The sequence below is a fragment of the Mastigoproctus giganteus genome, unplaced genomic scaffold (genome assembly GCF_048544385.1).
Source record: "Mastigoproctus giganteus isolate SK-2022 unplaced genomic scaffold, ASM4854438v1 scaffold_16, whole genome shotgun sequence".
In the NCBI taxonomy this organism is placed as follows: domain Eukaryota; kingdom Metazoa; phylum Arthropoda; class Arachnida; order Uropygi; family Thelyphonidae; genus Mastigoproctus; species Mastigoproctus giganteus.
In genome coordinates, this window is record NW_028328293.1 from 2,541,429 (window position 1) to 2,559,825 (window position 18,397).

An 18,397-nucleotide genomic window follows, 5' to 3' on the forward strand; every position below is an offset into this window, starting at 1 on the left:
TGTATTTATCAATGATATTGAGGAAGGTATATCAGGCTTAATGTCCAAGTTTGCAGATGATACAAATGATGGCAGGGTTGTTAATGACAGTAATGATAGTACACTACTGTAACAGGATCTGGAAAAATTGAGCAGATGGGCTAAGAGGTGACAACTGAAGTTTAACATTGACAAATGGAAAGTGCTGCATATGGGTAGCAGTAATTCTAGTTTAACATAACTGTGCGGTACTATACTTTTGGTAGTGGAGAATGAAAAAGACCTGGGGGTAATTGTGCGTGAGATATGAAGTTTTCTGTGCAGTGCAAACAGGCTGCAAGAGTAGCCCATGGGGGTCTCGTCAATGATATATAAGCATTTTGCTAGCAGGGATAAGGTGATTATCCTCTTGTTTAAGACACTGGTCAGGCCACACCTTGAGTACTGTATACAGGTCTGAGGGGTCTCATTTTAGAAAAAATGTAGAGCTGCTGGAAGGAGTAAAGAGAAGGGTAACGAGATTAGGGTAAGGAGACTAGGCACCTGCGAGGTGATCTGATTGAGGTGTATAAAGTCTTGAATGGTTTGAGCAAGCTCAATGCTGATGGGATTCTTCCTCTTGCTCAGATTCCGCACCCGAGGGGTCATAATTCAAATTGAGGAAAGACAGTTGTACAATAGATGTGCAGAAATTTGCCTTTAGCCAGCGGGTGGTTGAATGCTGGAACAAACTTCCATCTGTCGTGGAAGTTTACAGCTTAAATAAATTTAAGGCTGCACTAGACAAACTTATGGAGTGATGGTTGAAATGGGAAGTTTTTTTGTTTTTTTTTGCTGATGCTGCCTAAGCTTGCTTTCTTGCATTATATACCTCTATTATTGCTAATGCTAATATACAGTGTTATTTAGTCATCAAACCATTTTAGTTGCAAATATTTTTTCAACTATCATCGTCTCATAATTAAAAATTTAAAAGCTCTAAAGTATATATTTGGAATTTATGTTGTCAAATTTCGAATGGTACATTTTTACCTTCAACCCTCGTGGCAGTTTTCAGTGAATCGGGACGTTTGCCGTGAAAGAATATTACAAAATGAAAATTCTGTGGTTTCTTAGGTATGGAGAAAATTCTCTGCAGAGTTTTGTCTGTGTAACACACCAACATGTTTTTTTTTTTTTTTAGGAGCATTAGCAACTAAGGCCATATTGCTCCGGGGATATGCAGTGGTTATTCCCTGACCTTTCCACATTCTCCGTATTTGGTGAGCACGGGGCTCGAACCCTGGTCTAATCAAGAAGCATGTGCTACGCACTGCTGCTCTTGCCCACCTGGCTATGGCGGCACCCACACCAACATGTATGAAGAAATGGGTTGCCTTCGCGTTCAATGAAAAGGATGTGCATGCCACTGTGTACAGCATACAATAATACATGCTTGACTTGATGAGTGAAGCCAGAGAAACATTAGCTAGAAGTCTAAAATTGTGCCAAAGCATAGTCCATTCATAGACTGTGGGAGATGTTACAATCTTTTTATACAATGGCTCAATAATGTCAAGCATGCATATTAGATGGGTGCCTAGCACATCCTTTCTGCTGTTCAAGGAGGCAACCTGTTTCTTCATCTTGCTTAACTAAATGCCAAACACATTTTTTGTCGGTGCATTATGTAAATCAAACTCTACACAAAATTTTCTCTGCACTTTAAGTGACAGAATTTTTTTAGTTTTGTAATTCCCTTTCACAAAGAAAACTTCCTGTTGCATACTGCGGGTTACCACAATATCTGAGGTTAAAATAGCACAATTTCAAAGTTGAAAAATTTCCAAATATGCACTCGAGTTCTTTTAATTTTTCAGTTCTGAGATTGCAATGATTAGAAAAAATATATATATATATTAAACTAAAAAAATGGCTTGATGTATAATAATATCACTGTGCATGCGTGAACAAAAGAGGAAGCACAAATTACTCATTTAACTGGAGGAGGGGGGGATGAAAAAATGCAAAAGTTCAGGAAAAGCTGTTTTAAAGATTTCCAGCAGCATCTGAATGAATAAAAAAGTTCATTGAAGTTGGAAAAGTAGCAAGCTTGTTCAAAATAAAATCAGTTATACATATATCATATGGAACATGTATGAATTTCCTGAATAAATACAAAATTAAAAACCTGCCCAATAGTAGAAGAATAACTAAATGACTCAGTAGACCAATTTATATAGTCATGTATAAATATTACTGAAGATAACTGTAAACCTAAACAAGTGCTTTATCATCAAACTGAAAACAGGAAACTAAAAATGTAAAATCTGATAAAAGGAAAGAAAAATCATGAACAGTTGCAGTTTTACAGATATTGAAATATGTGAGTATCTGCAATTGATTATCTGGAAGGCAAAAGTATAAATATCACAGGGAAAAAAAATATCACAAACAAGGTGACTTAAGAACTGCCCTCATTTAAACTTTTTCACAGATGCCAAAATAGAAAAATAAACAAAAATTAACTAGCTAACATCCCATTCTAAAATTCCACTAGGTACCAACATTTTCAAACATCATGGATAAACAATTGTGCACAAGAAAAGCATACTTACCAACGATCCTAAACATGGCGTTTTGATGAGCTTGTGACATTTTTTGTGTATCATTAATTTGCAGTTTATGCATTTGAACCCTTGCCTTCCTAGACCCCAAATACGATCATTACAAAAGGCACAAAATGCTCTCTATAAAAAAATATAAATAAAGAAAAGAGCGGTACAATTAAAAACAAGCACTAAATTTCTTTAATTATATGTGAAAATATTACTGAATAAGTCCATTCAAAAAAATAAGTAAAAAATTTTACATGCAAAACAAACAAAACTGCTATAGTTAGGGAAGGACGTTACGTGATTGTTTTCCATTACGATTATTATTATATTTAATACCACTCATATACCATGTGAAATTAATAATATAGTTTATTAAGCAATTGCCTAATAAACTATATACAATTATATAGTTTATTAGGTGATTTATTTATAGTTTATTTTAACCCAAATAATTGTATGATTGTTACTGCAATTCAGAATTATCTGAATGCCATTCTCCCCAACTGATGGTCAGGTAATTTTAACCAAGACAGCAATGGCCTCCATGAAACTGGATTTGACAAACTGTGATAATGTATAGTGGTTTAGGCAATTGCTTAATAAACTACAGGCAACCTCCCATATAATACGGTACTTCTACAACATGGTTTCGCTCTAACATGATTGATAAATTGTGGCAATCCTCGCAGAACATGGTACTTACATAACACGGTTAGGGAATTTCGGCAAACCTCGGAAAGCACAGTATTTTTGAGCATTTATGTGGAGAAAACCCTACTATTATGTTGGATGCAATTTTTCAACATTTCCATCCTTTTTTTGTGAATCCCTGCTGTTGACTCGCTAGTCGTTATGCAAAAAAAATTATTGGGAAATCCCCGTATTTTATTTTGTTTGGTAATTCCCACGTTAGGTTCTGTGCTATTAAACTTGTACTTGTTTGAGACCACAAAAAAAAAAAAAAAAAAAAAAATTGTGGCTTAAAAGCATTACTAAACTTTGTTCCGTATTCGAATAATTTCTTTGTTGTGAAATAAATTCCACCCATAAATTATGCCTAAGGAACTTAGGCATAATTTGGGTAACTGCAGATTTATTAAAAGAATGATTTCTAAATTGTTTTGTGCCAGCTGTGGAAAACTGTTTAAAGTGGAAAAATCTAGTAATAGTTTTACTACTATTTGGATAACACTCCAGGCCATCCAAAACATTTAAGTCATCGAATATTTTGAAGTACTATTCCTACCACCTAATACAACTTCTTTAATTCAGCCATTAGATCAAAGCATTATATTTACCATTAAAACTCATAACATAGAAAATTTACAGTGGATTTTGGAAAAAAATTGATTCTGAATCTATTGAAGTGATGGAAGCATGGAAACATTTCTGAATTGTGGACTGTATTGGAATCATAACTTTATTGCTCAAAGAAATAAAACTGTCAAAATTAAAACCGTGTTGGAAAAATGTATAAAGTAAAAAGTAAAGTGCAGCCATTATCAACCCACTGCAGGATGGAAGCCTCCTCAACAATTCATGTTGAGGGAAATGGACCATAATCTGCCACGCTGGTCCAGTGCGGGTTGGCAGATCGACCGTATTCAGCAGTCAGGGGCTTGAACCCCAGTCTACTCAAAGAGCGTGTACTACTGAACTCCCGCTCCTGCCCACTCGGCTACGGATGTATAGCCACAGTCAATTCATTCAGGAAATATGGTCGAACTGATAGAAAATGGAATCGGTGCGATAGTAGATATTGCTAAGTCGGCAGGTGGGGGAAGGTTTGATGATATGACTACTGAAGATGTTTAAGAATTACTGGTAGAAAAGAGGCTGGCAAAGCACATTTGGTGGAAATGGCATTGGAGGTAAACCAAATAAATTCAGAGGATAATAGTGCAGATTAAAATTCTGAAGTTCCAAATTTTACACTAAAAAGCATACGGGAGGGCATAAACTTAGCCAAGCAATTAAAATCTTATTTTCTGAATGCAGAGATTTCAACTGAAAGGAACACAAATTTCAAAACGGAGCTTCAAAAATGCTTAGCTCTGTACCATGCAATTTACAAAGATTTATCAAGGAAAAAGCAAACAAATCCAGATTACTGATTTTTAAAGAGAGCAGAAGATACACGAAATCTAGATGCTGCAGAAGAAAGTTCAGAAGGTGGAAATATTCTGCAACAGAGCTCTCATTTGATTGTGCTTAACAGCAGTGAAAAGGCAGAAAATTAAATGAATGTACATTATCTGACATATATGTATCACAGTTTGTAAGATGTTTGTTCAGTTATTACTATTTTTGATAAAAATTAAGTTTCCGATAATTATAAATGATGTATTTTTGTTAGCTTTTGGAATGTAACTCCCCTTCTTGTATTGGTTCTTAGTCCCGTATAACTCGCTTTCGCACTATACAAGATTTTATGGGAACCTAACTACCGTGTTATATGGTAGTTACCTGTATATTATTAATTTCACATGGTATATCGGTGGTATTAAATATAGTAATAATCTTAAACAAAACTGAATGAACTAAATGTATCTTATGACATTGTCCACAAATCTATAGGATACACAGTGTGCCTTGTAAGTCTCACGACACTGAGTGTAATGCAATTCCAATAAATGTTTTATTTTAGCTTATTATATTTAGTTTATTCTCTCTCATAAGTCTCAGGACACTCAATGGAACCTCAATAATTGTATGACTGTTATTAAAATTCAAAATTATCTGAATACCATTCTCCCCAACAGGTGATAATCAGGTGATTTTTACCAATACAGCAATGGCCTCCACGAAACTGGATTTGAAAAAGTGTGACAATTCCCTGTGAGGGTATATTAAAGACAAAGTTCCCGAACACTGTACAGTACAGTACAGTACAGCCTCAGCTGATAAACTCAAGAAGCACATTCAGGAGAACATTAAAACAATTATCTATGCTATGTTACACCTATGTTACTGCATTTAGAGGAGGAGGAGGATCGCTTTATGTCAAGACAATCATGGCCTGTGCACAAATACTTTGGTTTAATACTGGCCTACAATAAATAATAATGGCTGTAACAATAAAAAATAAATAAACTAAAATAAAGCTAAAGCATAATTGCACTGTACTGAGTTTCCTGGGATGACTTATGAGGTGTGTGTGTGTGAGAGAGAGAATGTATCCTAGACTAAAAGCATTAAAAATGTATCAATAATAATCATGCAATATTTAAAACTATGTACTGCTAAGTTTGAAGTTCAATTACACCAAGTATTTGTTGAAAGAGGGGCATCTTACACATTCCCTTTAATTGTAATGGTTTAATACTTCCATGTATTCCTTGTGTGAATAAATTATAGAAAGAAAACTCAGGACCAAAAAGTTGGGTTGAGTTTTTTGACAAGCACTAATGCAACTGAACCATGAGACATCTGTTTACTGTGTAAGTAAATTAGGCATTTGCTGTCATTTTTTTTGCAGGAAGAAAATCCAAGCTACCTGGAGAAAAAGAAAACAGTTTAATTTAGTTACCAGTTAGGGATGGAAAATGAACCCATGCGTTTTCGGATGGTAGATAAAAGAGAGAATACCATATAAATGTCTCATTATATGAGAAAATGTCTCATTATATGAGAAGCCTTCAGAAACAATGTATTATAATATCAAAATCTCACATTAAATAAAAAAAAAAAAAGCATACTTCTGAGAAATAGCAAGTAAAATGTGAGGAGAGAGAGAGAGAGAGAACTAAGTTTTTTATGAGATTGATTGGTTTCTATTTTAGAATTAGCATTACTAGAGGCATATAATGCATGAAGGCAAGCTTATGCAGCATCAGCCAAAAAAAGAAGAAGAAAAAAAAAAAAAAAACACTTCCACTTCACCCCTCCATTCGTTCGAAATACCTGTCCAACTGAGCCTTAAATTTATTTAGGCTATCAACTTCCACAACAAGAGATGGAAGTCTGTTCCACCAACCAACTAGCCACTGGCTAAAGGCAAATTTCCGCACATCTATCATACATCTGTCTTTCCTCAATTTGAATTTATGCCCTCTCAGGTGATTATTCTGAGCAAAGGGAAGAATCCCATCAGCATTGAGCATGCTCAAACCATTCAAGGCTTTATACACCTCTATCAGATCACCTCGCCGGTGCCTAGTCTCCAGACACTGTAATTTGCAGAATTTAAGTCATTCTTTGTAAGAGCAACCCTTTGTTCATTCACTAATCTTGTTTCCCTTCTCTGTACTCGTTCCAGCAGCTCTACATCCTTCTTGAAATGAGGCCTCCAGACCTGTATACAGTACTCAAGGTGTGGCCTGACCATTGACTTATACAAGGGAATAATCACCTCCTTATCCCTGCTAGAAAAATTCCTGTATATCAATGACAAGGACACCATGAGCTACTCTTGCAGCCCATCTGCACTGCTCAGAGAACTTCATATCTGCCTGCACAATTACCCCCAGGTCATTTTCATTCTCTACCACTGTCAGTTTAATACCACAGAGTTGATACATTGCCCTGGGGTTGCTGTTTCCCATATGTAGTACTTTATATTTGTCAATGTTAAACTTCATTTGCCACCTCTCAGCCCATCTGCTCAACCTTTCCAGATCCTGTTGCAGCAGTATAGCATCAGTAGTGTCCTTAACAACCCTGCCAACTTTGTATCGTCTGCAAACTTGGGCATTAAGCTTGATATATCATCATCAATATTATTTATAAATACAGAAAACAATAATGGACCCAACACTGAACCCTGAGGAACTCCACTAATAACATTAGTTCACGATGAGCAGTGTCCATTGATTACCACTCTCTGTCTTCTCTCCCTCAACCACCCCTTTATCCATAGCAGCAATTTGCCTCCAATGCCACACTGCTCCAATATGTGCAGCAGTATCAAAAGCTTTTCTAAGATCCAAGTATATAATATCAAAGTTATTCCCTGCATCCAGTTCTTTTGTGACTGCATCATAGTATCTAATCAAATTGGTCACGCAAGACTTTCCCTTAACAAAACCATGCTGTGTCCGAGCTATAACTAAAGTCTTGTCTAGATGATCCTGCAGTGCTTCTTTAACCAGTGCCTCCATTAATTTTCCTGGAACAGAAGTTAAACTCACAGGTCTATAATTACTTGTGTCAGCCTTCGATCCTCCTTTGTGAATTGGGGTCACATTTGCACATCTCCAGTCCACGGGTACCTCCCCTGAGTCCAAGGAAGCTCTCATAATTATGGATAAGGGTTTGCTTACTTCCTTTGCTGCCTCCTTTAATATAACTGGATAGATCCCATTCACCCCAGGTGCCTTTCTTGTGTTTATCTTCAACAATTTCTCCTCCACTTTACTCTCAGTTATTACAAGATTATCTAGCTTACTGCCAGAGTTGAATACACCTCTGGCATTCCCCTTGCTGAATAACTCCTCATGTGTGAATATCAATGCAAAATATTCATTTAGTTTGTTAGCTACCTGAGCAGGATCATCAACAGTTGAACCATCGATATCAAGTGGACCAATCTGATTCATATATTGATCCCCTTCCTTCTAGAGTTTACATAAGTAAAGAACTCTTTGCTGTTTTTCTTTGCATCCTTTGCCAAAGATTTCTCGTAATCTGCCTTCGCCTGCCTAACCTCCTTTGTAACTTGGTTACAGATCAACTTATATCTGTCATAGGCTTCTGTGTCACATGTTAATTTATATGTATCCATGCATTTTTCTTCTCTGCCATATGTCTCATTTACTGGTGCAAAAGTGACTAGAACTATAATGTGCCATGACCATGCATTAAAAAGTATAGGGAAAAAAATAAGGTTTTTAGTAACCTTTTAGAAAGGTTAATGCATCAAAAAATACATACAAAAGGCAGAAAATGACAGAACTAAAAATAAATACTCAATGTTATGTATTTGTAAGAGTTAATTTGTAAAAATTTAAAAAACATCTGACATGTCCACATTGTCTGATAAAATCTGACTTAAACATGGGACTGGGTCAAATGGGTAAAAGCAGTAAAACACTGGTAAATTGGCACAGACCAATATATTTTATAATTAAAATGGTGTCGCACAAAATGACTCTGCACAGGCCACCACAGAATGGTGAATTGTGTGTCCTAAGCAGGGTCAAGCAAGAATAACTTCCTCTTTATGATTCCTGCACAACTGGATTAGACTAGAATACAGGCTTTATCTGATATGATTTATTTGTTGTCTATCCATTCCATTGCCACTTAGAGAACACTGAATTCATGGGATACCTGGTTCCTGGGTAACGCGATGCTGTCACCCCTCTCACTAGTGGATGAACCCAATGCATTCTCACTAGTGGATGAACACTGCATCACTGCATTCACGTAGACAATAATTCAATGTCAGTATGCCTTGAGTTAACTGACTTTGAAAGAGGAATGATAATGGGTGCCCGATGCATGGATCACTCTATCGTGGAGGTGGTACAGAAATTGCACTATCTCCATTTGATGGTATCAAGAGTGTACTGAGAGTATGCCATTTCTGGAATAACGTCCCATCATGGACAATGCCATGGGCACAGAAACGAGGAGGATGAACGTGATCGTCAACGTGTGTCTCACACTGTTTCAGCCAACCAGAGAGTTGGCTGAAACAGTGTTGTTTCAGCCAACAATTTTCAGCCAACAACAGTGATTTGTGCCATTGTCAACAGTTGACAATGGCACAAATCACTGCCAATTTCAACGAGGGGGGTGCCAGAGACGTTTCCACCAAGACCATCAGGCGATTATTAGCCGCAGTAGTTCATGGGAGCCGTCAACCCACCAGAGTCCCATTACTAACACCATGACACAGGACTGGATGAAAGAACATCGGCACTGGACCTTGGATGATTGGAGATGGGTGTCCTGGTCTGATAAGTCCATTTGCGGTTATTTCAGCCGGATGAGAGAGTGTTTATCTGGTGGAAACCGCACAAAGCCATGCACCTGTCATGTAAAAAAGGAACTGTTCAGGTAGGTGGACAGTTGGTAATGGTCTGGGGAGTGTTCAACTAGCAAACGTTGGGACCTCTGGTATGTCCAGACGCATCTCTGAATGGTCCATGTTACGTATCCATCCTTAGAGACCATCTGCATTCCTTCATGGTCATCATGCACCCACAGGGCAATGGACTCTTCCAGTACGACAATGCGCCTCCCCACAGAGCCGTGGTGACTAGAACAATATTCAAAGAGCATTCTGCAGATTTTACCACCATGGAATGGCCTCCCCGTTCACTGGACATGAACCCTGTGGAGCATCTTTGGGATGATATGGAAAGGTCCGTTTAAGCTTTGGATCCTCCACAAAGAAATGGGATAGAATTATGGACAGAGGTGCAGCAAACATGGATGGAAATACCTGTGGAATGCTTTTGTGAACTAGTGGACTCAATGCCTCGCTGTGTAACTGTCCTTATCTGGGTGAAAGGTGGGCCTACTCATTACTAGGTTGGTATCCCATGATTTCTGTCCACTCAGTGTACATATTATTATTAATACACTGCTTGAAAAAATAAACAGAACATGTAGAAAACGTGGTTTAACTCTTGCAGCTTGCAATGAAAGGGGATAGTAGTGTACCACAAATTTAGTATGGTGGTGTACCACAGAATAATGATGAAATGAGGAGACAGCAAGAAACTTCGAACAGGTATGAGAGACAGTTATAGGTGTTGTATAAGAATTACCAAAAAAGGTCACACTACAGAAGTCGATAAAAAATGCTCAAAAACACAGTTACATGACATAAGTATGGTGAATGAACCCCCTCCAACAGCTGTTTAGCCCTGACAGTGGTGAACCATGCTTGATATAAGGGTGTCTGTAAGATTCTGTGGCAACAAATCCCATTCTTCACCAGTGCAAACCTTAGCTAACCAAGCGACCGAGGAGTTGGCTGTCAGCATGTAATGCAATGCCCAAGGGTGTCCCACACAGCTTGTTATTGTTATTTGGTTTTTAGGAGCATTAGCAACTAAGGCCATATTGCTCCGGGAATAGTGGTCATTCCCTGACCTTTCTGCATCCTCCGTATTTGGTGGTGACGGGCTCGAACCCCGGTCTAATCAAGAAGCGTGTGCTACGCACTGCTGCTCCTTCCCATCTAGCTACGGAGGCACCCTCCCACACAGCAGTCATTGGATAACTTCAGTTTCAAGATATTCCTCCATCACTTGAACTCTATGTGCGGTGGCATTGTCATTCATGAAAAGAAACTTTGGGTCAACCGCACCTCTAATGCGTTGCATGAGGACTGCTCTCAGTACCTCATGCGATGTATTAGGTACCACAGTTAACGTAACCCCTATAAAAAAACGTGAAGAGGGTGCAGCCACTGATCATTATTCCGTCCCACACGAGAACACTGCCTCCACTGTAAGTATCCCTTTCTCTGATGTTGAAGGGATGGTACTGCATTCCTTGTTGTCACCAGATGAAATAACATCTAGAATCTGTTTGTAGGCTAAAACGGGACTCATCAGAGAACAGAACTGTACCCCATTTATCAGGGCTCCAAGTCGCATGTTCATGGCTCCAGTTTTGACACACTCTGTGACGGTTTTGGTTTAATGGGACTTTAAAATATTTGTGTTTTTATGGCAGTCTCCAGGGTTTCCCCTATATGCCACTGATGCAACTAAGAAGACATAGCACCATGGCTGGCAAGTGTGCGTGTGTAGGTTCTCTTGTGTTGCGTGTCAGCACCTGGCATTTCACAGCCAGGGGACACCTGATTCCTTGCCCAGACTCCCATCCCAAGTTACATGGAGACAGCCAAGTTCTACCACCAGGAAAAGCCTCTTAATGGAACTATCAGGCAAACCTGGGAACCCCAGGAGATTAATAGTATACAAACCACTGGCTTCCTTGCATAGAGTCCACTTAAATTGTGCCTTGTTAACATAGTCCAGTTAAAAATGTTTTCACCTATTGCTGTAGCAAGCTCAAGAAACAGTTGATGACAGGACATTCTGTGATTCCATCTTGATGTTAGAGTCAGATAGCGGCCTGTTCTGGTTGACAAAGCCCTTTGGCAACCTTGGCCAGCTCTCCTTGGATTGGTTTCGGTCTCCTGAAACTGCTTCAATAGTGCTGAGACAACATTGTGTGACATGTTTCAATTCATCCAAAGGCCATCCATCTCAAGGAATCCTCTAAATCATGATGACTTGTCATTCTGAGTACTGGAGTACATGTGGCTATCCCACTGAGAAAACCAAAACAGGAGTGATGTGGCTGAAACCCATGTTTTTATAGGCATGAATAATCTGCATAATAAGGTGGTTCTGCATAAATGACCAGCTAATACCAAGCTGGTCCTTGAGGTTGTCACAGACATACTCAGATATGCCAGACAAGCTGCTACCTGAGAGTCTAAAATGCTGATGGAACTTATATTCGGGTGACACTCAAGTTAAGTGGACCCAATTTCAGCAAAGTCCGGACAGTCTGTGACAGCCAAATCCTCTGCTTGCACCTTCACGATAGTGGGACTGTTAGTAATCCTGGGTATAACCCCCATGCACAAGCACACTGTGGGTGACCACCCAGGTGTGAACCAGCATAAGCAGGGGTCGAGGTGTGGTGCCCACACCACATGGAGGAATGCCACCCCTCTGTGTTACCAAACAATACTAGGTCGTAGATGACTCTCATCAACTGGTGCAATACCACCACTTTGCTTATTGGAGGCTTGAAGTGGTGGAACCCATGTTTAGTCTCCAGAGCTAGGTTCCGGTCAACCCATCTATACCATCATGCAGTATGACTGATGACTTTTGAGGATATGATGAACATCAGGGGTCAAGATCCAATCTTCCTTACATTTCGAGAATACAGCTCTAAAACAGTGTTCGCAGGCCGGCCACTAATTAGTACACTGGACCGAACCTATTAGTAACTCTTTAGGAGGCTTCCGGATCAGCTAGTGTAACAATCTTGCTACCTCTACTCTTCCAGGCAGTAACCAGAGGGAGTCCGAGTAGCGTGGGGCATTGTCGAGGCCACATTATGTCAAGGATCTGGGAATATTCTTACCGTGTGTACGCCACATCCAAAAATTTCATTACTTCATACAGCATGTACCCCCACTTTTTCTTACTATTGAATACACCACGAATTGTCAAACTAATAGAGTAAGCTTATCTGCGAAAATATCTAAACCTACCAAACACTTCCTAGTTCATTTCTCAAATATATACATGGTCCCAATTCTAATCTCAACGATGTCCATTTCCACTTGCAGTCTGCCAAACCCCCATGTACTTTTCTGACAGAATCTCAGTTATCGGTTGATTCAACTACTGCTCATCTCAGTTGCCCAAATTATTCGATGTATGATTGCTTTCGCCTCAACGGTGGTACTTGTGCATATGACCATTTCAATATTCCCTGTCAGACACTCGGTAAATTGGAATCTCCTCTTTTTGATCTTTTCTGGCTTAAAATCTCTCTACCTCATTCTGTCTAATTCATCTGTTGTCTCTACCATTCTCCCAAATCCACTAATTACTTGGAACTCTTTGACTTCCTCTCTTTGAAAACTGACTTTCTCCAGTCCAACTTTCCTACCAGTGAGTTAATTTTCCTTGGTGATTTTAATGCTCACAACTCCAGCTGGATTCCATTTTCTAGTCACACCGACCCAGCTGGTTGAGATGCTGAGGCTTTTGCAATTACTAATTACCTTGCACAGATTGTTCATTTGCCTACAAGAATACTGGACAATCCTAACCATACAGCCAATACGCTTCATCTCTTTCTCACAAACAACCCTTCTAAGTACATGGTCGAAGTGAGTGGTCCTTTAGGCACCACACATCGCAAATTGGTGATTGTTTCTTCTCCAATGGAGATTTTATCTCATGGCTATTCCCAACATCGTGTTGTTTGGCATTATAAGAATGCAAAATGGGATGACCTGCAAGATTTCTTTTCTTCTTTTCCTTGGTTGGACTACTGTTTCAAAACTTCTGATGTCAAAGTTTGCTCAGATTCTGTTAGTGAAATTATTCTAGTGGGAATGGAATACTTTACCCCACATACTACTTTAAAATCTCATCCTTTATCCAAACCTTGGTTTTCCAATATATGTGCTAAGGCCGTTCAGGAGAAGAATGTTGCATATTGTAATTGGCTTGTTTTCAATTCTTCAGTTTCATTTTCTGCCTACACCAATGTTTGCAACAATTGTAAAGCAGTTATTAATCAGTCCAAACTAGAATTTGAACAGGATAAGAGTAGAAAACTTGATTCTTGCCCTAATGGTAGCCGAGCATTCTGGTCTCTTGCCAAAGCTATTGGCTACAACTTTTGCCCATCTCTTCTCCCACCTCTGTCAAAACCAGATAGTTCTATTGGCACTTCAACCAAGGATAAAGCTGACCTGCTAGCATCCCATTTTTCTTCCAATTCATATTAATGATCTTGGTAAAACACCTCCCACCATTCCCAACACAATCAATTCAATGCCTCCTGTGATCTTGTGCCAAAAGAATGTCAGAAGGATTCTGACGAATCTTGATGCTAAGAAAGCTCCAGGTCCTGATGGTATTTCTCCGCTTGTTCTCAAAACCTGTGCTCCTGAACTTACTTCTGTTCTTTGCCGCCCTTTTTCACTTTCTAATTCCAAAGGTGTTTTTCCTTCTACTTAGAAATTTGTTCATATCCAGCCAGTTCCTAAAAAGAATGACAAATCCCTCCAATCCAATTATCGTCCCATTGCAATTACTTCTACTCTTTCTAAAGTAATGGAAAAATCAATTAACCGCCAACTCTTAGAAACTACCTAGAAACTTACAGTCTGATGAACGATCACCGATGATATTCTTGCTTATATTACTCATTTATGGACAAATTCAATGGAAAAGTTAGTTGAAACACATGCAGTTGCTCTTTACATCTCAAAGGCTTTCAATTGTGTTTAGCATAAAGGTCTTCTAAACACGCTTCCATCTGATGTTTTGCCAACTGTTTTTTGTAATTGGTTATCCAGTTTTCTCTCTGACTGCTCACTGAGGGGGAGGGTGGATGGCTCTCTATCTTCTAACTTCTCCACTAATGCTGGTGTTCCACAAAGTTCAGTTCTTTCTCCCACTCTTTTCCTCTTATATATTAATTTCTTCCATTGACTGGAAATCCTATCCATAGTTTTGCCAATGATAGCACATTGCATTCCACTTTCCATTTTGAGAAACCTTGCCCTGCTCAATCAGCTTCAATTTCTTGAATATCCGCTACCAGTTCCTTAAATGCTGATCTCCAGGTAATTCTCCAGTGGGGCAAAGACAACTTAATTGATTTCAATCCTTCTAAAACTGTCTTGTCTTATATCTCACAAAAAGGATTCTTCTGCTCCTATGCTTATCTTTGGTGACACTCCGATTTCTAGGCAAGATGATATATCTCTTTTGGGGATTACCCTGACTTCTAATCTCTATTGGCACAAGCACATTACAAATATTGCTTCCTTTGCATCTAAAAAAATTGGTTTTCTCTTTCGCTCTCGGTGTTACTTTTCTTCCAAACAGTTGTTCACTCTGTACAAATTGCAAATCCGCCCTACCATGGACTATCGTTCCCACATCTGGGGCAGTGCCCCCAAAACCTCTCTCAGGCTTCTAGATTCCATTCAGAAGACAGTTAGGTTAATTAATGACCCATCTTTAAGAGAGTCTTTCCACTCGCTGTGTCATAGACTTTGTGCTGCATGCCTTTTCTAAAGATACTTCCATGGGCACTGTTCTTCTGAATTGGCTTCTATAATTCCCACTCTCTCTTTCAAAACAGTCTGAACACGTGCCGCCACCAGCCAACATCCATTTACTGCCCAACTTCCAACTCACAGAACCAACTTTTCATCTTCCTTGTTTATTCATTCAACTGCCGTTTTCTGGAACAACCTTCTTTCATGTCTTTCCTGAAAATTAGTCTACAGAAGTTTAAGTCTAATGTCAACAAATATCTTTCCTCGTCTTCTCAACCTCTAACCCAAGCACGGTACTAAGTATTATAGGTTCTAATACCTCTCGTGTTTGGGGTTTTTGTAAAAATAAAATAATAATGCAGAGTTCTTTAAGGTGGTAGAACGATTTCTATTGGATACTCGGAATTTGCATGCCAGGATGCCTATTATATCAAATATTTACCTTCTGCAAGACTGTTCAAATAAAATATTAATGAAAAACATTTTGTTCTGTTAATTTTCTTGAGCAGTGTATTATCTGTGTATATTCTGTAAGTAGTAGTAGTAGTAATTGGAGGCATGTTATGCAAGAAAGCAAGCTTATGAGCTTATGTAGAATCAGCCAAAAAAAAAAAAAAAAAAAAAAAAACAATTTCACATATCCATTCCGTCTAAAAGTTTGTCCAGTTCCTCCTTGAATTTATTTAGTCTATCAACTTCCACAATGAAAGATGGAAGTTTGTTCCAGCAATTAACCACCCACTGGCTAAAGGTAAATTTTCTCACAAGTATTATATAACTATCTTTCCTCAATTTGAATTTATGCCCCCTCAGGTTCATAATATGAGCAAGCGGAAGAATCCCATCAAAATTCAACGTGTTGAACCCATTCAAGGCTTTATACACCTCAATAAGATCACATAACAGGTGCCTAGTCTCCAGGCGCTGCAATTTTCAGAACTTAAAAGCCTTTCTTGGTAAGGCACCACTTCATACCACTTCATTCCCCCTCACAAACCTTGTCGTCCTTCTCAGTACATGCTCAAGCAACTCTACATCCTTTCTAAAATGAGGCCTCCGGAACTATATACACAGTACTCAAGACGTGGCCTGACCTTTATTTAACCCTTATACAAATGATTAAATAAAGGGTTAATACAAAGGGTTATCAACTGCACAATTACTCCCACATCTTCTACCACACAGTTGGTACATTACTATGTGATTACTGCTACCCATACGCAGCACTTTGCATTTGTGAACGTTAAACTTTGTTGCCACCTCTCAGCCCATCTGCTTAATTTTTCAAATCCTGTTGCATTAGCATACTGTCTTTATTGTCATTAACAAACCTACCAACCTTTGTGACATCTGCAAACTTGGACTTTAAGCCCTATAATACCTTCATCAATATCATTGATAAATATACAAAACAACATTGGGCCCAACACAGAACCCTGGAGGACTCCACTAATAACATTAGTCCACAAAGAGCAGCATCCACTGATTACCACTCTTTGTCTTCTCCCATTCAACCACCCTTTTATCCATTGTAACAACTTACCCTTAATACCATACTGCTCCAATTTGTACAGTAGTCTTCCATGCACAAGTGTCAAAAGCTTTCCTGAAATTCAAGTATATGATATCAAAATTATTTTTATTTTTTGCATTCAGTTCCTTTGTAACCACATCATAGTACCCAATAAAATTTGTCAGAGTAGACTTTCCCTTAACAAACCCATGCTGTGTCTGAATTATTACTGCAGTCTTGTCTAGATGATCCTGCAATGTCTTTAGCCAGTGACTCCATTATTTTCCCCAGAACAGAAGTTAAAATAACTGTTCTGTAATTACTCATGCCACTCTTAGATTCCCCCTTTGTGAATTTGGGATACATTTGCACATCTCAGTCCATAGGTATTTCCCCTGAGTAGAAACATGTTCTCATAATTATTGCTAAGGGTTTGCTTACTTCCTTTGCCACCTCCATTAATACAACTGGATACATCCCATCCACCCCAGGTGGCTTTCTTATGTTAAACTTCAACAATTTCTCCTCCAATTTGCTCTCAGTTATTACAAAATCATTAAGCACCCTGTTACAGTTTGATAAACGTCTGGCATTTTCCTCCTCATGTGAATGTAGATGCAAAATACTCATTCAGATTACCATCTGAGCAGCATCATTAACAGTCAAACCACTGATATTAAGTGGACCAATCTGATTCATCCACTTTCTTCTAGCGTTTATATAAGTAAAGAAGTTCTTGCTGTTTTTCTTAGCATCCTTTGTGAAAGATTTCTCATAATATGCCTTCGCTTGCTTAACCTCCTTTGTGACTTGTTTACACACTAGCTTATATGTCATAGGCTTCTGTGTCACCTGATAATTTATATGCATCCCATGCATTTTTCTTCTCTACCACGAGTCTCATTAGTTCATCCGGCAGCCATTTAGGCCTAAACCTTGAACAATATTTCTTAATCGGTATGAAAAGCCTAGTAGCTTCCACGATTAGTTCCTTGAATGCTTTCCATTTAGAATTTGCTGTTGGTGACATCGTCAGTTGGTCCCACTATACAGAATTTAAAAACTGTCTGAGATCACTTAGTCCCCTTAATGGAAGCAAAAACCCTTCCCTTTATCCCTGATGGTAATTATATCTTTAAGTAAATGCCACATCAGTACACTCCAATCGCTGCTACCTAATGGTTCCTTTATCTGCAAATTCTTTATGCACGAATAATCACTGCTGATAACCAGAATAAGAGTATTATCCTCTCTGGTTGCCACTCGAACATGCTGCTGCAGAAAACAAACATCCAATAAATCTACAAAAGCCTTGCTAATGTGCGAGTGACCAACCCACAAGTTCCAGTCAATATCAGGATAGTTTAAATCCCCCATTATAACACAATCTGATTTCCTGGCCCATTCTATTTCTTTGTGCAATTGTTCGTTGCACTCATTAGAGTCATTAGGCCTAAAACACACTCTTACTCTCATTTTTGCTTTCCCAGTGCTTATGTCACAACAAACTGACTCAACATTGTACTGTCCATCTATGTCAACTGAATGCACTTCTTTAGATTTTGTTTTTCT

At 38.7% G+C, this 18,397-nt stretch overlaps 1 protein-coding gene across 3 annotated transcripts in view; it reads right to left on the minus strand.

Annotated features, from left to right (window-relative positions):
- aPKC (protein kinase C iota type) overlaps positions 1-18,397 on the minus strand; it is a 424,352-nt gene that overhangs the window by 290,483 nt on the left and 115,472 nt on the right. For 2 of the 3 annotated variants that reach the window (XM_090389406.1, XM_090389405.1), the window contains one exon: positions 2,577-2,708. The exons of the other annotated variant lie outside the window; for it this stretch is intronic. In XM_090389406.1, the coding sequence (XP_090245532.1) occupies positions 2,577-2,708 (132 nt within the window). The remainder of the gene's footprint in view (positions 1-2,576; positions 2,709-18,397) is intronic. 3 annotated transcript variants of the gene reach the window in all.